Source organism: Balaenoptera acutorostrata, chromosome 10, assembly GCF_949987535.1.
Source record: "Balaenoptera acutorostrata chromosome 10, mBalAcu1.1, whole genome shotgun sequence".
In the NCBI taxonomy this organism is placed as follows: Eukaryota; Metazoa; Chordata; class Mammalia; order Artiodactyla; family Balaenopteridae; genus Balaenoptera; species Balaenoptera acutorostrata.
Window position 1 is genome coordinate 37,573,983 of NC_080073.1, and position 17,241 is coordinate 37,591,223.

Here is a 17,241-nt window from a genome sequence, read left to right on the forward strand (position 1 = left end):
CTTGGCTGAGGCTGTGTCTGTCTTTCCCCATTTCTTCATCTAACAGTTATGTTTTAGATTCTAATGACAATTCTAACCCATACTCTCTTTTGGGTCTCTGCTTAAAGGTTAGCCTCCAGAAGGCCCTCTCTAGGTTTCTTCCTTTTTATTTTAGGATGTGCCCAACTGCTAAGCTGTAGTGCCTGTCAATATAGCTGCAGAGAGAAAGTTAATAGCTGCTGCTGTCTCTCTTGGTATGCTGTTTAGGGAACTTCATTCAAACCTGGCACATTCTGCTTCTGTATTCTAAATTGGACCAAAGATTATTTGAAGACTTCAGAAGAAGATTTAAAAAATACTGAAAAACCTTCTCTTCAGGAGGGTTGCTGGGTAACTCCAAAATCAGGGCAGGCACAGCAACTGGGGAATAGCTGTAGTCCCAGCACAGGTCTGTGATGAGCCCTGCTAGATATGGACCCTACCCCATGCCCAGTCATGTCCAAGCCCATCCAAAACTGCTCTAGTCACTAGCTCTGCTCCCAAAAGCACTGGGGCCCAGCTCACCAGCAATGCTTGTTATCCTTCAGCTAGATTTATTCATGTTACAAATATTACCCATTCAGTCCCCGAAACAGCCCTATTAAGTAGATGATATTACAATATTCCCATTTTACAGATGAAAAAACTTGTTTCACAAAGCTGTAAGTAGTAAAGACAGGATTTGAACTCAGGTGGTTGATCTGGCTCCAGAGTCCATGCTCTTAGCCACCACCCTGAACAATCTCTCCTCCACTCCCATTTCGCTGAAAGTTATGAGGGAAGAAAATAGAGTTCAGAAACAGAGCCACATATGTACTGTGCCTTTGTTTACAACAAAGGGTAAAACAAAAAGGTAATGCAGAATACTGGATCAATTAGATAATCATATTGGTGGAGGTGGGGGGGGGGGAATGAAGCTTGACCCCTACCTCACACCACACAAAAATCAATTCCAGATGGATCCTAGACCTAAATGTGAAGGTAAAACATTACAGCTTCTAGAAGATAACAGGAGAATATCTTCATGACCTTGAGGTAGACAAACATTTCTTAAACAAAGTACAAAAAGCACTAAACATAAAGGGAAAAAAAATGATAAATTTGACCTCATTAAAATTAAAACACCTATAGATCATCAAAAATACAATCTAAAAAAGATTATAAAACTGCAAAAAATACACAACTAAGAGAGTGAAAAATCAAGCAATATAAATGGGAAAGCTGTGTGTATGTGTGTGTCTGTGTGTGTGTGTGTGTGTGTGTGTGTGTGTGTGTATTAAAAAGACTCACATCCAGATATAAAGAATTCCTATAAATCAATAAGAAATTTGTGGAAGAAAGAAAAATGGTCAAAAACATGAGTTCAGGCACTTCACAAAAGTGAAAATGATCATAAGCATGTGGAAAAGAGCTCATCTTAAGTAATTACGGAAATACGAATTAAAACCACAATCAGATACTCCCACTCCCTGGATTGTTGGGAAGGAATGTTAAAGGCCCTACAATTCACTCTGGGGACTTCCCTGGTCGTCCAGTGATTAAAAATCCACCTTCCAATGCAGGGGACGCAGGTTCGATCCCTGGTTGGGGAACTAAGATCCCACATGCCACGGGGCAACTAAGCCCGTGCACTGCAACTACTGAGCCCCCATGCCTCAAATAAAGAGCCTGCATCCTGCAAACTACAGAGCCCACGTGCTCTGGAGCGCACGCACCACAACTAGAGAGAGGGCTGCACATCGCAATTAAGAGCCCGCATGCCGCAACGAAAGATCCTGCATGCTGCAACAAAGATCCCACGTGCCGCAACTAAGACCTGATGCAGCCAAAAAAGATAAATAAATAAAATAAAATGTAACATGTATTAAAAAAAAAAAAGTCACTCTGAACAACTGGGTCAATGTCTGACATGCTTTTCTGATGCAGGTTTATAAAACAATCTTCTGCCCCCAGCACACCCAAACTCTCTGCCCCTTTGTCTCCCTAACCCTAGCACACAGAAAAGAAGGACAGGAACAAGTATCAAAAGCAGCACTACTTCATTTCTAACATGGAGGTCACCCTAAACTCTGACATACACTATTCTGAAAAATCAGTCCAACAACATATATTCAAGTTGTCTCAGGAAAAAGCGACACAAGTTTCTGGGGAAGAGGAGAAGGAAAAGAGAAATACAGAATAAAAAGAAAAAGATTTGGCTTGAGGGACTTCCTGCAGTCCAGTGGTTGGGACTCCACACTTCCACTGCAGGGGGCATGGGTTTGATCCCTGGTCCGGGAACTAAGATCCCGCATGCTGTGTGGCATGGCCAAAAAAAAAAAAAAAAAAAAAAGATCTGGCTTGAATCTGTAATTTAAGGAATGCTTCTTGTCATCTATGTTGAGAACAAAATTCTGAAATGCAATAGAATGCTATTAACACTGTCTTGCCTGTCTTAGTGCATTCAGTCACATGGTCTAACTGCTTCCCCAGCTGATTCATAGCCCTTTTGTTTTGGTGATTCCTTTTTGTTCCTAAAAACATGCCCATTCTTCCCTGTCTTCATCCAGAACAAGAGAACAACAGATCCAGAATTCAGATTGCAGACTTTTCATTTTGTGGAAAAGAACCTAAAGGCTCATCAAGGACTTGCCCAAGATCACAAAATTTAGATGAAGATGGTTGCCTTGTCTTGTGGGGTGTTCCTCTCTGTATCATACACTAAAGTGCTGAGGCAAAGGCTTTCCCAGACCACAGTTACAGCTTGGCTTTAGCCAGTATGGACTGCCCCCAATCTCTCCTGCACCATCAATTTCTCCCTCCCTACCTGATCAGTCCCACTGGCAAAAAGTTAAAAAGATAAAACCTGTTTTCCACCTGTTCTTGTTTGAGTCCCTATCATTGCACTGAAATTGATCAAGGCCACCAAGGACCCCCACACTGCTAAATCCAACAGTCAATTCTTAGTCCTCATACTACCAGGACTATTGGTTGCCTTTAACTAACACAGTTGATCACTTCCTCCTTGAAATGATTTTTTTTTTCCACCTGGCTTCCATAACACTTTTCTCTTGGGTCTCCTATTACCTCAGTGGCCATTTCTTCTCAATTTTCTTTCCTAGATCATCCTCATTCCTTCCCCGCCTCTGCTGCCAAGTGCTTAGTTGTTCAGACCACTTCTCTTTAATTTCTCTTATTCCTGGAATAATCTTATCCTGTCCTGTGATTTAAGTACCATTCATATACAGATATATCCCACTTTTTTACCTCCAATGTAGAGTTCTCCTCTGAACTTCAATTTAATAGTCAACTGCCCTCTGGACATCTCAACTTGGAGGCATAAGACATGTCAAACTTAACATGTCTTCAAAACCGAACTCCTCTCTGTCCCCAATCTGTATCTCTCCCTTAATCTTCCTAAGCGTAGAAAATGGCATCTTCAAGTTGTTCAATAAAAACTTGGAATCCATCCTTACCTTCCCTCTTACTCTGACGCAATCTATATCTATTTCATTAACAAATTCTATTGGCTCCATCTTCAAAACATATCCAGAATCCAACTACTTCTACCACCTCCACCAAGTCACCATCCCTCCTGCCTGGAATTTTGCAGTATCCTCCTAATTGACCTGCCTGCTTTTGCCCTCAGCTCCTTCACAGCCTGTTCCTTACATATCAGCCAGTGTGATCTTTCCTCTGCTTAAACCCTCTAATGGCTCCCACCTCACAGAATAAGACCCCACACAGTCTGACCCCCATGGCCTCTCTTCTACCACCCTCAGCCTGGTACACTCTGCTTCAGCTACCCTGGCTCCTTGCTGTTTTCTCCATACACCAAGAAAGCTCCTGCCTTTGGATCTTTGCTCTTGCTATCCTATCTGCCTGGAATGCTCTTTCTCTAGACAACCACCAGGCTAGCTCCCTTATTTCCTCCATGGCTCAACTCAAAAGTCACCTAATCAAGTAAAGTCTTTCTTGACCATTCGACATAAAAGAGCATCATCCCACATTCATACCTTACCCAGTTCCCCTTTCTTCACAGCACTTAACACCTTCTGACATACTGTTTATGTACTTATTTATCATCTGTCTCAACCTACTAAAATGAAAATCCCATGAGGAGAGGCATTTTTATCCCCTGCTGTATTCCCAATGCCCATGCCCATGCCTAGCCAAAGAGGAGAAGCTCAATAAATATTACTGAATTACTGAATGCATTCCTTTCCCTTGTCACTCTCACATACTGTATTGTTCTCCTGGTGCCCCATGCTCTCTTTGAGACCTGCCATTCTTTTAGGCACTAATACTTACTGGGCTACACAGTTTTTTATGCAAATTTGACTCCTAATAGACTCTGTTAGGTACCTTTCTAACAAGACCTTGATTTCAAATAATGAATGTGACCAAGTCTACTCTGATAGTCTTGTAAATAAATGGTGGTCTATGGGCTGGAGAATAGTCACTTGGATTCATGGATAGATGAATAATCTGATTTGCTGAATGTTAATGGTTCATCTAAGGGGAGGTCTCTAGCAAAACATAAACAGGTTCTATTCTTAGCTCTGATTCCATTGCCCCCCATGACTTGGATAGCCAATAGAGATGACAGAATCTGTTATCCAAGCAAAATAAAAACACATGTCAATACAAAGGCTTATACATGAATGTTCATAGTGGCTTTATTTGTATTAACAAAACAAAAGAAAAAAAGGAAACCCCCCCACAAAAAAAGAAACCCAGGGAATGGATAAACAAATTGGGGTATACCTATACAATAGAATACTACTCAGCAATGAAGACGAATGAACAATTGATATATACATGTGGATGAATCTTTTTTTTTATAGATTTATTTATTTTTATTTATTTATTTTTGGCTGCATCGGGTCTTCATTGCTGCTCGCAGGCTTTCTCTAGTTATGGCGAGCAGGGGCTACTCTTCGTTGCAGTGCGCGTGCTTCTCATTGCGGTGGCTTTTCTTGTTGCGGAGCACGGACTCTAGGCGTGCGGGCTTCAGTAGTTGTGGCACGCGGGCTCAGTAGTTGTGGCGCATGGGCTTAGTTGCTCCATGGCATGTAGGATCTTCCTGGACCAGGGCTCGAACCCGTGTCCCCTGCGTTGGCAGGCGGATTCTTAACCACTGTGCCACCAGGGAAGTCCCACACATGGATGAATCTTAAAATAATTATGCTGAGTGAAAGAAGTCAGACTCCCAGAAAGAGAAAGAGAATGAATATACTATATGGCTCCATTTATACAAAAATTCTAGAACACATAAACTAATCAAGGGCAGAAAGCAGAACAGTGATTTCCTAGGGACAGTACCCCTACTGGAGAACCAGGAAAACAGCAGAGAAATCAGCACAGGTAATGAAGTAAAAAGATACCAGAGGAAAAGAAGTGGGCATCTGGCTTTTCCTTGCAAACTCCATAAGAATAAGGGTAGCAGACTTCCCTGGTGGCGTAGTGGTTAAGAATCCACCCGCGAATGCAGGGAACACAGGCTCAATCCCTGGTCTGGGAAGATCCCACGTGCCGCGGAGCAACTAAGTCCGTGCACCACAACTACTGAGCCTGCGCTCTAGAGCCCGCGTGCCACAACTACTGAAGCCCGCGCGCCTAGAGTCCGTGCTCCGCAACAAGAAAGCCACCGCAATGAGAAGCCCGCGCACCGCAACGCAGAGTAGCCCCCACTCGCCACAACCAGAGAAAGCCCGTACGCAGCAACAAAGACCCAATGCAGACAAAAATAAATAAAATAAATAAATTTATTAAAAAAAAAAGAACCATGAGAGGCAAGCAAGACAGTCTGATGATATACCCTCACATCACTATCTTCTGTTACTTCTACTCATTCTACTTTATAGACGGGAACTGCAGAACTAGCTGTGGGGAGACTCCAGCTGACCAAGCTGGCAGTGGATAGCAGAAGATGCTGTTGTGGGTGTGGGGGAGTGAAATGGTAATTTCCTGCCAGAGGTAAACTGGAAATGGGGCAAAGACCTCTAGACAGTTTAAATGACAGAAAATTGATCCCTGAACCATATGGCAGCTGTTAGGATGAATGAGAACTGAAGACAGTAACATCAGCAAACGAAAAGGATACATGCTCATTCTCCTGGAATCTGGAGAATGGCAGGAATGCATCTTCCTAGGCTCCTGAAGATCCAAGCAATGACGATCTAGTGCAATGTTCAGGTATAAAACTGAATATTGGTGTGTTATAAAAAGACAAAAACTTTATTCCTAGGTCAACAGGAAGCTTACCAACAACCAAATCCTATGCCATGAAAGGTTAGAATTAATTGAGAAGCTGTGTGGCTGGCCAGATGACCTAACATTAGACTAACGATGAAAAGGAAAAGTCCAATGCCACTTCAGCAAGTTGGGGACAAAGGAAGGGTGAGCCAAGCAAACCAAACAGGAGTCCAGAAGGGGTCCACCAGCTACAGAGGGGCAGTTCTCTCACAGTAGGAGCAATTTATAGTCACTTGAAGTAGCTGGGAGGCAGAGCAGCACCGCAGGAGATGCAATAAGCTTTCTGGAGTTGTGAACCCATCTAATAATCTCTCCCCAGATAACTTCCTCATCTTCACAGAAGCAGAATTGTGAATGTAACTTAGGAAACTCACAGACCACTCACGGTTATCCTCACACCTATCTGTGGCCACCTGATGGGTCCGTGACCACCAGACCACCACTTTGTCTCACCACAGGAACTCTGCCACTGACTCCCTCCATGACTTGAACAAGCATGCTCCAGTCTCAAATCTTTAGACCTAAGTCTGCACATCATCAAAGACAAGGTGAATGCTAAAGGTCCTTCCAGCACTAAAGTGAGGCTTATATAGAGGAACAACAATTTATTTCCTGGGGAAGAGCATATGAGTTCATTGTTGCTGTGTTCCAGTCTTTGCCTTCTCACGATGGATGATGGCCTAAGAAATCCAACTGCCAACACGAAGTTGTCTCAGCAAAAATTCTATTAGAATAAAGATAAGGCAACCTCTGTCACTCACTAGAGTCACTCACCATCCAGCAGGTCTTCCTCGTCATCCCTGCCATGCTCCTCCACTGCCACCTCCTCCTCCTCCTCCTCCTCCTCTTCCGCATCCTCCAGCTCCACGTCTGGGTCCAGGTCTGGATCGCTCCCTGAGGCGGATTCGTCTGACATGGCTCCCAGAGGTCCTCAGTGGACATTACCGTCTCATGGTCCACTGCAGGGATCCTAGGAGGAGCACAAGAGGCATCAGAATCACCAAAGGCTTCACTTAGGAGCATGAATTTTTCAAAGAGAAAATGTCAAGGATGAATTCCCTGGGAGCTTTTCTAAGCAGGTCAGCTAACCATACCCAAATCTCAACCTTCCCCACAAGGGCACTGGCCCTAAGACATATTTTGGTGACTCTCTGCCCAGCTCAAGCTTCTCTTAGCTGCTTGTTTGGTCCCTTTAAGATATTTTCTTGCCCAAATGCCCTATACACCTCAGAATTCCCATTTGTTCGTTCCTTCATGCATCAACTGTTTCCTGAGCACCAACTCTTTATATCTATATATATACATATACATGTATATATAATCACAGGCACTGTACTAGGCTTTGGGGACACAGTAGAAAGAAGAAAAAAGTATGTTAGAGGGTGCTAGTTGGCTAGTGTGGGCCAGAAGGAGCTGTTATTTTATATAGGGGGAACAGGGACGTTCTCACTGAGCAGAGGCCAGAAGGAAGAGGGAGCCACACAGACATCTGGAGGGACTGAGTCAGGCAGAGTGAGCAGCAAAGGCGGAGCCCTGGAGCGGGAGTAACTAGGAGTGCTCAGGGAATAAGGAGTGGGCCCTGCCTTGGAGCACTACAAGGAAGATGGTCCACTCTCCAGTCACCTGAATAAAGCACTTACAGGCTACTGGCTATTTATCACACTGTCACTCCTCCCAAATACTTAGGTAGCCTCAGGCTCCCCGTGGCTCAGAATGCCCCTGTGCCCACATCTCTGTTCTCAGGCTCTGCCCTATCTCTTGGCCCATTTCCACCTCCATTTCTTCCAAGAAGCCTTTGTCAACTGCCCCAGTCTTCTGGGATCATATTCCCTCTTCTGAACTCCAGAACTCCAGTAGCCATGCTAACCATGCTGACCTTCACCGAAGGCTTCATGTGAGCTACCTGGCAAAGTGTCTGCCTTCTTTGGTTTCTCACCTCCTGACCCAACAGTAAGGCCCTAATGGCAGGGATTTAGCTGGGAATTGCCTCTTTGTATCCTAAATCTAGAACATGTCCTATTCATTCATTCACATTCGCTCTCTCTCTTGCCAACCAGCTCTATTACATTTACTATGTGTCAGGCACTATGCATGTCTGTCTATCTGTCTCTCTCTCCACTTTACTATTAGCAAGGTCATTTCTTCTTGAGTGGAAAGAAAAAACAAGATAAAGAAAGCTAGACGGATTGTTTTGTGATAAAGCAAATAGAGCAAAATATTAACATGAAGATTCACCAATTCTTTCAATTTTTTGGTATACTTGGTTTTTTTAAAATAATAAAATGTGGGGGAGAGGGGCACAAGATAAATAATCTTTTATAAGACAAACTGTTGTAGACAACCACATCCAGAATTAGGTCATCCTAAAATTCCTCCCATCTTCCAAAATTAAAAAAAAGAAGGAAACACAAGTCTCTAATTATTCAACACAAATACTATTCCAGAACTGGAATCTCTTATTAAGGTCCAGACACAATTTGAAACAGAATTTCTATGTTCTCCCGAACAGAAACAGAAACAAACAAAGCAAACTGGATCCTTTAGAATTTTGGAAAACTAGAATTTAAGTTTAAGACTGCTCAGTTAAAAACCACAGGAATAATGACTGTGTATGTCCTGATGGGTCACGTACTTAGCCTCTCAAGACAACTAAAGCAAAGAGCAGCTATGAAATGATTTAGTAATAAAATTCAAATTTTTGCATTAATAACACACTTCCAAAAACATTTACAAAGGGCATTAAGGTACAGGGAAGAAAAGTGATCCACAAATAAATATTAATATAACTAATGCTGGGTTTCCCTGGTGTCACAGTGGTTAAGACCGCCTGCCAATGCAGGGGACATGGGTTCGAGCCCTGGTCCGGGAAGATCCCACATGCCGCGGAGCAACTAAGCCCGTGCACCAAAACTACTGAGCCTGTGCTCTAGAGCCTGCGAGCCACAACTACTGAGCCCATGTGCCACACTACCGAAGCCCGCATGCCTAGAGCCTGTGCTCCGCAACAAGAGAAGCCACTGCAATGAGAAGCACACACACCGCAATGAAGAGTAGCCCCCGCTCGCCGCAACCAGAGAAGAAGCCCGCGCGCAGCAACGAAGACCCAATGCAGCCAAAAATAAAATAAATAAAATAAGTAGTAAAAAAAAAAAAAAAAAAAATATATATATATATATATATATATATATATATATAACTAATGCTGAGCTACCATTCACTGACAAAGCAGATTACAAGTCTCTGAAGGAAACCTGTATCTTTAGTTCATTAGGTTTTAGAAAGGAAGTAGTAAACCAATTAAATATCAGCAGGTTTAGAAGTGAAATTTATTTCTAAATATTAGTATAATGATAATTCATCAGCAACTACTCTGTGTTTGGAAGTCAATGTTCATAATCAGCATAAACCCCCTGTTTCATTCTAGACTGCTTAATAAGTGTTTTGCTTACAGTGTGCCTGGCTGATTATGGAGTGGCTTTTAGAGAACAATTTTTAATTAGCAAGTACCTTTAGGTAATCTGAATTCCTGTCATTTTAGAGAAGAAATTGTGTGGTGATGGAAGAATGACAATCACTGAGAGGTCAGCAATAACAATGAAAAGCCTGTAAACCCCCAGTTAACAAACATCTTCAAAACAACCTCAGCCCCAAGCTCCTGACAGACAGAAGCAAACATCAATTAAACATTCAACAACCACACATATTAGACTATGAAAGACATTGATCCAGCCCCCTTCTCAAAACATTTTAAAAACAGAGGAAACTTTAAAATACTACCCAGGCCATCAGATGCCCATGACAGAGAAGAAACTGGAAAGTAATGGATTTCTTAAGTCCCATCAAATTTGGTTTTTCTCTTTCCTTCCCTTCCATGAGCCACTAAACTTCTTTACATAGAGGACACAATGAATTCTTTTCTCAGCTCTTTAGAACCATACCAACTACTTAAGGGGCAGGTTTTGCTGTTACTGATCACCTTCAAAAAAGCAACAAAGGGAAAATGGCAGAGGAAAAGCTGATCTTCAGGGGGCAGCAGCACAGTCAATTGCACTTTGTCTCTAAGGGGCTCCACCCACCCACACAGACACTTCCATGTGGGCAAAGCCTTTCAGAACACAGGGAAGGCAGCCCTGATTCAAAAAATTAGCTCTTAGTAGAACTGTTAGACAGACATGAGAAAAAAGTTGATGAGGAAAAAAATGCATCTCCCCATTTGCTCCTCATCCCATGTGAAACACTGCTTCAATCTCCAGTTAAGAGAAGCTCTGCCTCTAAGACACAGAGACACTAGGAAAGTGATCATGGGTGTGTTGCACCTTGATAAGGATCTGTATTCCTACAAAGCAAATTCTGGGACTCAAATTCTATTTTAATGAAATGGGAGACCTAGCTATTAAAGGAACTCCAAACAGAACCACTCTGAAAGGAAAATATTCAACCCCTAAGTAATATGTTAATTTCTACAGTTTAATATATTGGGATTGCTAAAAGGAGGCTATAATTACGAAGAAACACACAGCCAATCCCAGTCGAGCCTCTCAAAGCAATCTTGAGAGTGAAGGAAAAGGGTCTTCTGCCCTGCTAAATTAAAAGATGACACCTGTCTGTAAAGTGTTGCCTGGCCAAGAATCAGCAGAATTAATCATGTGGGCACAGCCCTTAGACACACCCCTGGCAGGGAGACACTCAGGAGGAAATAAACACACAAAGACACACACACACACCAGAGGGCAGACAGCAGAAGCAAGAAGAACTACAATCCTGAAGCCTGTGGAACAAAAATCACATCCACAGAAAGCTAGACAAGATGAAAAGGCAGAGGGCTATATACCAGATGAAGGAACAACATAAAACCTCAGAAAAACAACCAAATGAAGTGGAGATAGGCAACCTTCCAGAAAAAGAATTCAGAATAATGATAGTGAAGATGATCCAGGACCTCGGAAAAAGAATGCAGGCAAAAAGATCAAGAAGATGCAAGAAATGTTTAACAAAGACCTAGAAGAATTAAAGAACAAACAAACAGAAATGAACAATACAATAACTGAAATGAAAACTACACTAGAAGGAATCAATAGCAGAATAACTGAGGCAGAAGAACGGATAAGTGACCTGGAAGACAGAATGGTGGAATTCACTGCTGTGGAACAGACTAAAGAAAAAAGAATGAAAAGAAATGAAGACAGCCTAAGAGACCTCTGGGACAACATTAAACGCAACAACATTCGCATTATAGGGGTCCCAGAAGGAGAAGAGAGAGAGAAAGGACCAGAGAAAATATCTGAAGAGATTAGAGTCAAAAACTTCCCTTACATGGGAAAGGAAATAGCCATCCCAGTCCAGGAAGGGCAGAGAGTCCCATACAGGATAAACCCAAGGAGAAACACGCTGAGACACATAGTAATCAAATTGGCAAAAATTAAAGACAAATCAAAATTATTGAAAGCAGCAAGGGAAAAAAGAAAAATAACATACAAGGGAACTCCCATAAGGTTAACAGCTGACTTCTCAGCAGAAACTCTACAAGCCAGAAGAGAGTGGCATGATATACTTAAAGTGATGAAAGGGAACAACCTACAACCAAGATTACTCTACCCAGCAAGGATCTCATTCAGATTCGATGGAGAAATCAAAAGCTTTACAGACAAGCAAAAGCTAAGAGAATTCAGCACCACCAAACCAGCTCTACAACTAATGCTAAAGGAACTTCTCTAAGTGGGAAACACAAGAGAAGAAAAGGACCTACAAAAACAAACCCAAAACAATTAAGAAAATAGTCATAGGAACATACATATCGAAAATTACCTTAAATGTGAATGGATTAAATGCTCCAACCAAAAGACACAGGCTTGCTGAATGGATACAAAAACAAGACCCATATATATGCTGTCTACAAGAGACCCACTTCAGACCTAGGGACACATACAGACTGAAAGTGAGGGGATGGAAAAAGATATTCCATGCAAATGGAAATCAAAAGAAAGCTGGAGTTGCTATACTCATATCAGATAAAATAGACTTTAAAATAAAGAATGTTACAAGAGACAAGGAAAGACACTACATAATGATCAAGGGATCAATCCAAGAAGAAGGTATAACAATTATAAATATATATGCACCCAACATAGGAGCACCTCAATACATAAGGCAACTGCTAACAGCTATAAAAGAGAAAATCGACAGTAACACAATAATAGTGGGGGACTTTAACACCTCACTTACACCAATGGACAGATCATCCAAAATGACAATAAATAAGGAAACACAAGCTTTAAATGACACAATAGACCAGATAGATTTAATTGATATTTATAGGACATTCCATTCAAAAACAGCAGATTACACTTTCTTCTCAAGTGCGCACAGAACATTCTCCAGGATAGATCACATCTTGGGTCACAAATCAAGCCTCAGTAAATTTAAGAAAATTGAAATCATATCAAGCATCTTTTCTGACCACAATGCTATGAGATTAGAAATGAATTACAGGGAAAAAAACGTAAAAAACACAAACACATGGAGACTAAACAATACGTTACTAAATAACCGAGATCACTGAAGAAATCAAAGAGGAAATCAAAAAATACCTAGAGACAAAAGACAATGAAAACACGATGATCCAAAACCTATGGGATGCAGCAAAAGCAGTTCTAAGAGGGAAGTTTATAGCTATACAAGCCTACCTCAAGAAACCAGAAAAATCTCAAATAAACAATCTAACTTTACAACAGACTCCCTGACTTCAGACTATATTACAAAGCTACAGTAATCAAGACAATATGGTACTGGCACAAAAACAGAAACATAGACCAATGGAACAAGACAGAAAGCCCAGAGATAAACCCATGCACCTATGGTCAATTAATCTATGACAAAGGAGGCAAAGATATACAATGGAGAAAAGACAGTCTCTTCAATAAGTGGTGCTAGGAAAACTGGACAGCTACATGTAAAAGAATGAAATTAGAACACTCCCTAACACCATACACAAAAATAAACTCAAAATGGATTCGAGACTGAAATGTAAGACCGGACACTATAAAACTCTTAGAGGAAAACATAGGAAGAACACTCTTTGACATAAATCACAGCAAGATCTTTTTTGATCCACCTCCTAGAGTAATGGAAATAAAAAGAAAAATAAACAAATGGTACCTAATGAAACTTCAAAGCTTTTGCACAGCAAAGGAAACCATAAACAAGATGAAAAGACAACCCTCAGAATGGCAGAAAATATTTGCAAACGAATCAACGGACAAAGGATTAATCTCCAAAATATATAAACAGCTCATGCAGCTCAATATTAAAGAAACAAACAACCCAATCCAAAAATGGGCAGAAGACCTAAATAGACATTTCTCCAAAGAAGACATACAGATGGCCAAGAAACACATGAAAAGCTGCTCACCATCACTAATTATTAGAGAAATGCAAATCAAAACTACAGTGAGGTATCACCTCACACCAGTTAGAATGGGCATCATCAGAAAATCTACAAACAATAAATGCTGGAGAGGGTGCAGAGATAAGGGAACCCTCTTGCACTGTTGGTGGGAATGTAAATTGATACAGCCACTATGGAGAACAGTATGGAGGTTCCTTAAAGAACTAAAAATAGAATTACCATATGATCCAGCAATCCCACTACTGGGCATATACCCAGAGAAAACCATAATTCAAAAGGACACATGCACCCCAATGTTCACTGCAGCACTATTTACAATAGCCAGGTCATGGAAGCAACCGAAATGCCCATCGACAGACGAATGGATAAAGAAGATGTGGTACATATATACAATGGAATATTACTCAGCCATAAAAAGGAACAAAATTGAGTCATTTGTTGAGACGTGGATGGATCTAGAGACTGTCATACAGAGTGAAGTAAGTCAGAAAGAGAAAAACAAATATCGTATATTAACACATGTATGTGGAACCTAGAAAAAATGGTACAGGGGCTTCCCTGGTGGCGCAGTGGTTGAGAGTCTGCCTGCCAATGCAGGGGACACGGGTTCGAGCCCTGGTCTGGGAAGATCCCACATGCCGCGGAGCAACTAGGCCCGTGAGCCACAATTACTGAGCCTGCGCATCTGGAGCCCGTGCTCCGCAACAAGAGAGGCCGCGACAGTGAGAGGCCCGCGCACTGCGATGAAGAGTGGCCCCCGCTTGCCACAACCAGAGAAAGCCCTCACACAGAAATGAAGACCTAACACGGCCATAAATAAATAAATAAATTTAAAAAAAAAAAAAAAAAAAAAAATGGTACAGATGAACCAGTTTGCAGGGCAGAAATTGAGACACAGATGTAGAGAACAAACGTATGGACACCAAGGGAAAACCACAGTGGGGTGGGGATGGTGGTGTGTTGAATTGGGCGATTGGGATTGATATGTATAAAATTGATGACTAATAAGAACCTGCAGTATAAAAAAACAAACAAACATATAAAACATCTAATACTAAAAACTTAACCACCCCCCCCCCCCACACACACACATAAAGCCTTTGTTCACAAAGCAGACCATGCCTGGAGAGCCCACACTGAAAAATGCAATCACACACTGCTTCACCACTGCAGGGCAGCCCGTGAAATTTCAGAGATGTCTTTGTGTTCCTCAGCAGCATCCTGATCCTGCCTTTGATAAAAATAATCCATTCCAAACTGCCATGTCCTCATTAATTTTGGTGACCTTGAGTAATACTAAATTTCCTCAAATGATCTCAAAGCAATTCAACAGCAAGTGCCACTCACACCTTTTTTTCCATTAAGAATATAAACAAAACCATGCATTTATGCTAATTTACAAGGGGAGGAAAGTTTTCAGAGCATGAAAACATTCAGCCCAAAACTTTAAGCAACATCCCTTCAAAGAAACCCATTAGTCAAATAATTTAAGTAATTCAAAGGGGAAAAAGAGTTCAGTTCGTATATATTAGTACTCCCTGGGTATCTACAAGATTCTTCCAATCTGCTGTGAGAGATCGACTGTGGAGCTCTAAAGTTATTTCAAAACACCTTTCTTGTGCAAGATAAAGACCTGATGTGTACTTCAAACTTCCACGTAGCTCAAATGCCTTTTGATTATCTTTCAGTTACTTAAAAACACATTTAATACACACAAGCAGCCACAGAGTTAAACTGACAAGAGATCAAAATATTTTATTCAGAAATCTAAAGAGACTTTTGGCAATTAGGAACTTAAGACAAAATAAGGAAGGAAAGGTGAACAAACATTCAAGACTCCAAGAAGCAGGGCCACAGGAGACAACTCTCCCAAAAGGCAATGCAGTGAGGCCAGCACCAAGCACAGCAGAGGCACTGAAGCCATGTTTAAAGAATCAGTCAAGAAACCTAAATTATAGTCACAGCTCAATGGGAAATTAGCTGCATTACCTTGGGCATATCAGTTCTCCCACAACTTCCATTACCCCTCTTATTCCAGCCTAGAAGAAAGATGGGCCTGAGTTCATCTTTAAGACCCCTTCCAGATTCTATGACAGCAGTTTTTAAAGGGTGGTTCCCTCAGGTGGTCCTGAGGGTCCTAAAGACCCTTTCAAGGGAGCCAGAAAGTCAAAATCATGCATGGGTTAAGGAGCCATTCAAAGTGCAAGATAGACCAATGGATTTTAATGTAACAGAATACAAAAAGTTCCTTGATATGGTTTCAAAGTCTCTGTAACAATTAACCTTGAAGAAACTACCATTTTTCGGCGTTTCGGTATACTAGTAAAGAATACCCACAGTGGGGCTTCCCTGGTGGCGCAGTGGTTGAGAATTCGCCTGCCAATGCAGGGGCCACGGGTTCGAGCCCTGGTCCGGGAAGATCCCACATGCTGCAGAGCAACTAAGCCCATGCGCCACAACTACTGAGCCTGCACTCTAGAGCCCGTGAGCCACAACTACTGAGCCCACATCCCTAGAGCCAATGCTCCGCAACAAGAGAAGCCACCGCAATGAGAAGCCCGTGCACCGCAATGAAGAGTAGCCCCCGCTCACTGCAACTAGAGAAAGCCCGCGTGCAGCAACGAAGACCCAAAAGCAGCCAAAAATAAAAAATAAATAAAACAAAGAATACCCACAGTTATCTGAAAAGGATGTTAAAACACTCCTCCCTTCTCCAACTACATTCTTCATGTACTCCAACAATACGATAAGTCAACAACAAAACAGTAAGTCACAACAAGCTAAATGAAGAACCAGATCTGAGAATCCAGCTGTCTCTACTCAGACATTTTCAAATTTTCGAATGTGTAAAACAATTCTACCCTTCTAATTTTTTTGTTTTGGAAAGTATAGTTATTTTTCATTTAAAAGGTTATTTATGTTAACATAATTATTTTATTATTTTAAAATGAATTAATATTTTTTTATTTCTCAGTTTTAATTTCTAATACAGCATATATTGACCAATATAACCAATATAAACAAAAGTTCTTTGGGGTCTTCAATAATTTTTAAGAGTAAGTTTGAGAACTTGCTCTCCTAAGACAACAAAACTCTAAGATCTATGGTCTTTTCCCCCAAATTTTCAGGTATCACAAAGAAAGAAAAATTGGCATTTTTTTTTTTTTAATGTAACGAGCGGAGGACCACATTACATGAACATCATAAAATACTCCATACCATATTCAAATAAAAAAACAAAATCAATCTGATATATAAATGATACACACAGGTTATTTTATAAATGTAATTAACCATCAAGGGCAAATTTTCTCAATAACTGAAGTTAATACTACATTTGCAAAGTCAAATTTTCACTTTTACCACTGAATCTCTGCTATCCACATCCTCTTTAAAATAGCCAAGGGCTGAGGTTCCTTGTGTACACTGCCCGCCTCGTAAAGCTTCCCTGGCTTATGCCCTTCATCCAAGAGGTCTCTGAGAAGCACATCCCTGCAGAGCCAGTCCTAGGAGTTTTGAATAAGTAGGAGTAAAGCCCTAGGCCACTGCTGAGGGGAGCAAATGAAAGATTCATTTCATTC

The 17,241-nt window shown here is 41.3% G+C and overlaps 1 protein-coding gene across 5 annotated transcripts in view; it reads right to left on the reverse strand.

Moving 5' to 3' along the window:
* The window catches only part of RAD54L2 (RAD54 like 2), an 88,269-nt gene that overhangs the window by 42,769 nt on the left and 28,259 nt on the right, over window positions 1–17,241 (reverse strand). For all 5 annotated transcript variants that reach the window (XM_057554996.1, XM_057554997.1, XM_057554993.1 and 2 more), the window contains one exon: window positions 7,030–7,225. In XM_057554996.1, coding sequence (XP_057410979.1) covers window positions 7,030–7,171 — 142 coding nt within the window. In that variant the 5' untranslated portion in view covers window positions 7,172–7,225. The remainder of the gene's footprint in view (window positions 1–7,029; window positions 7,226–17,241) is intronic.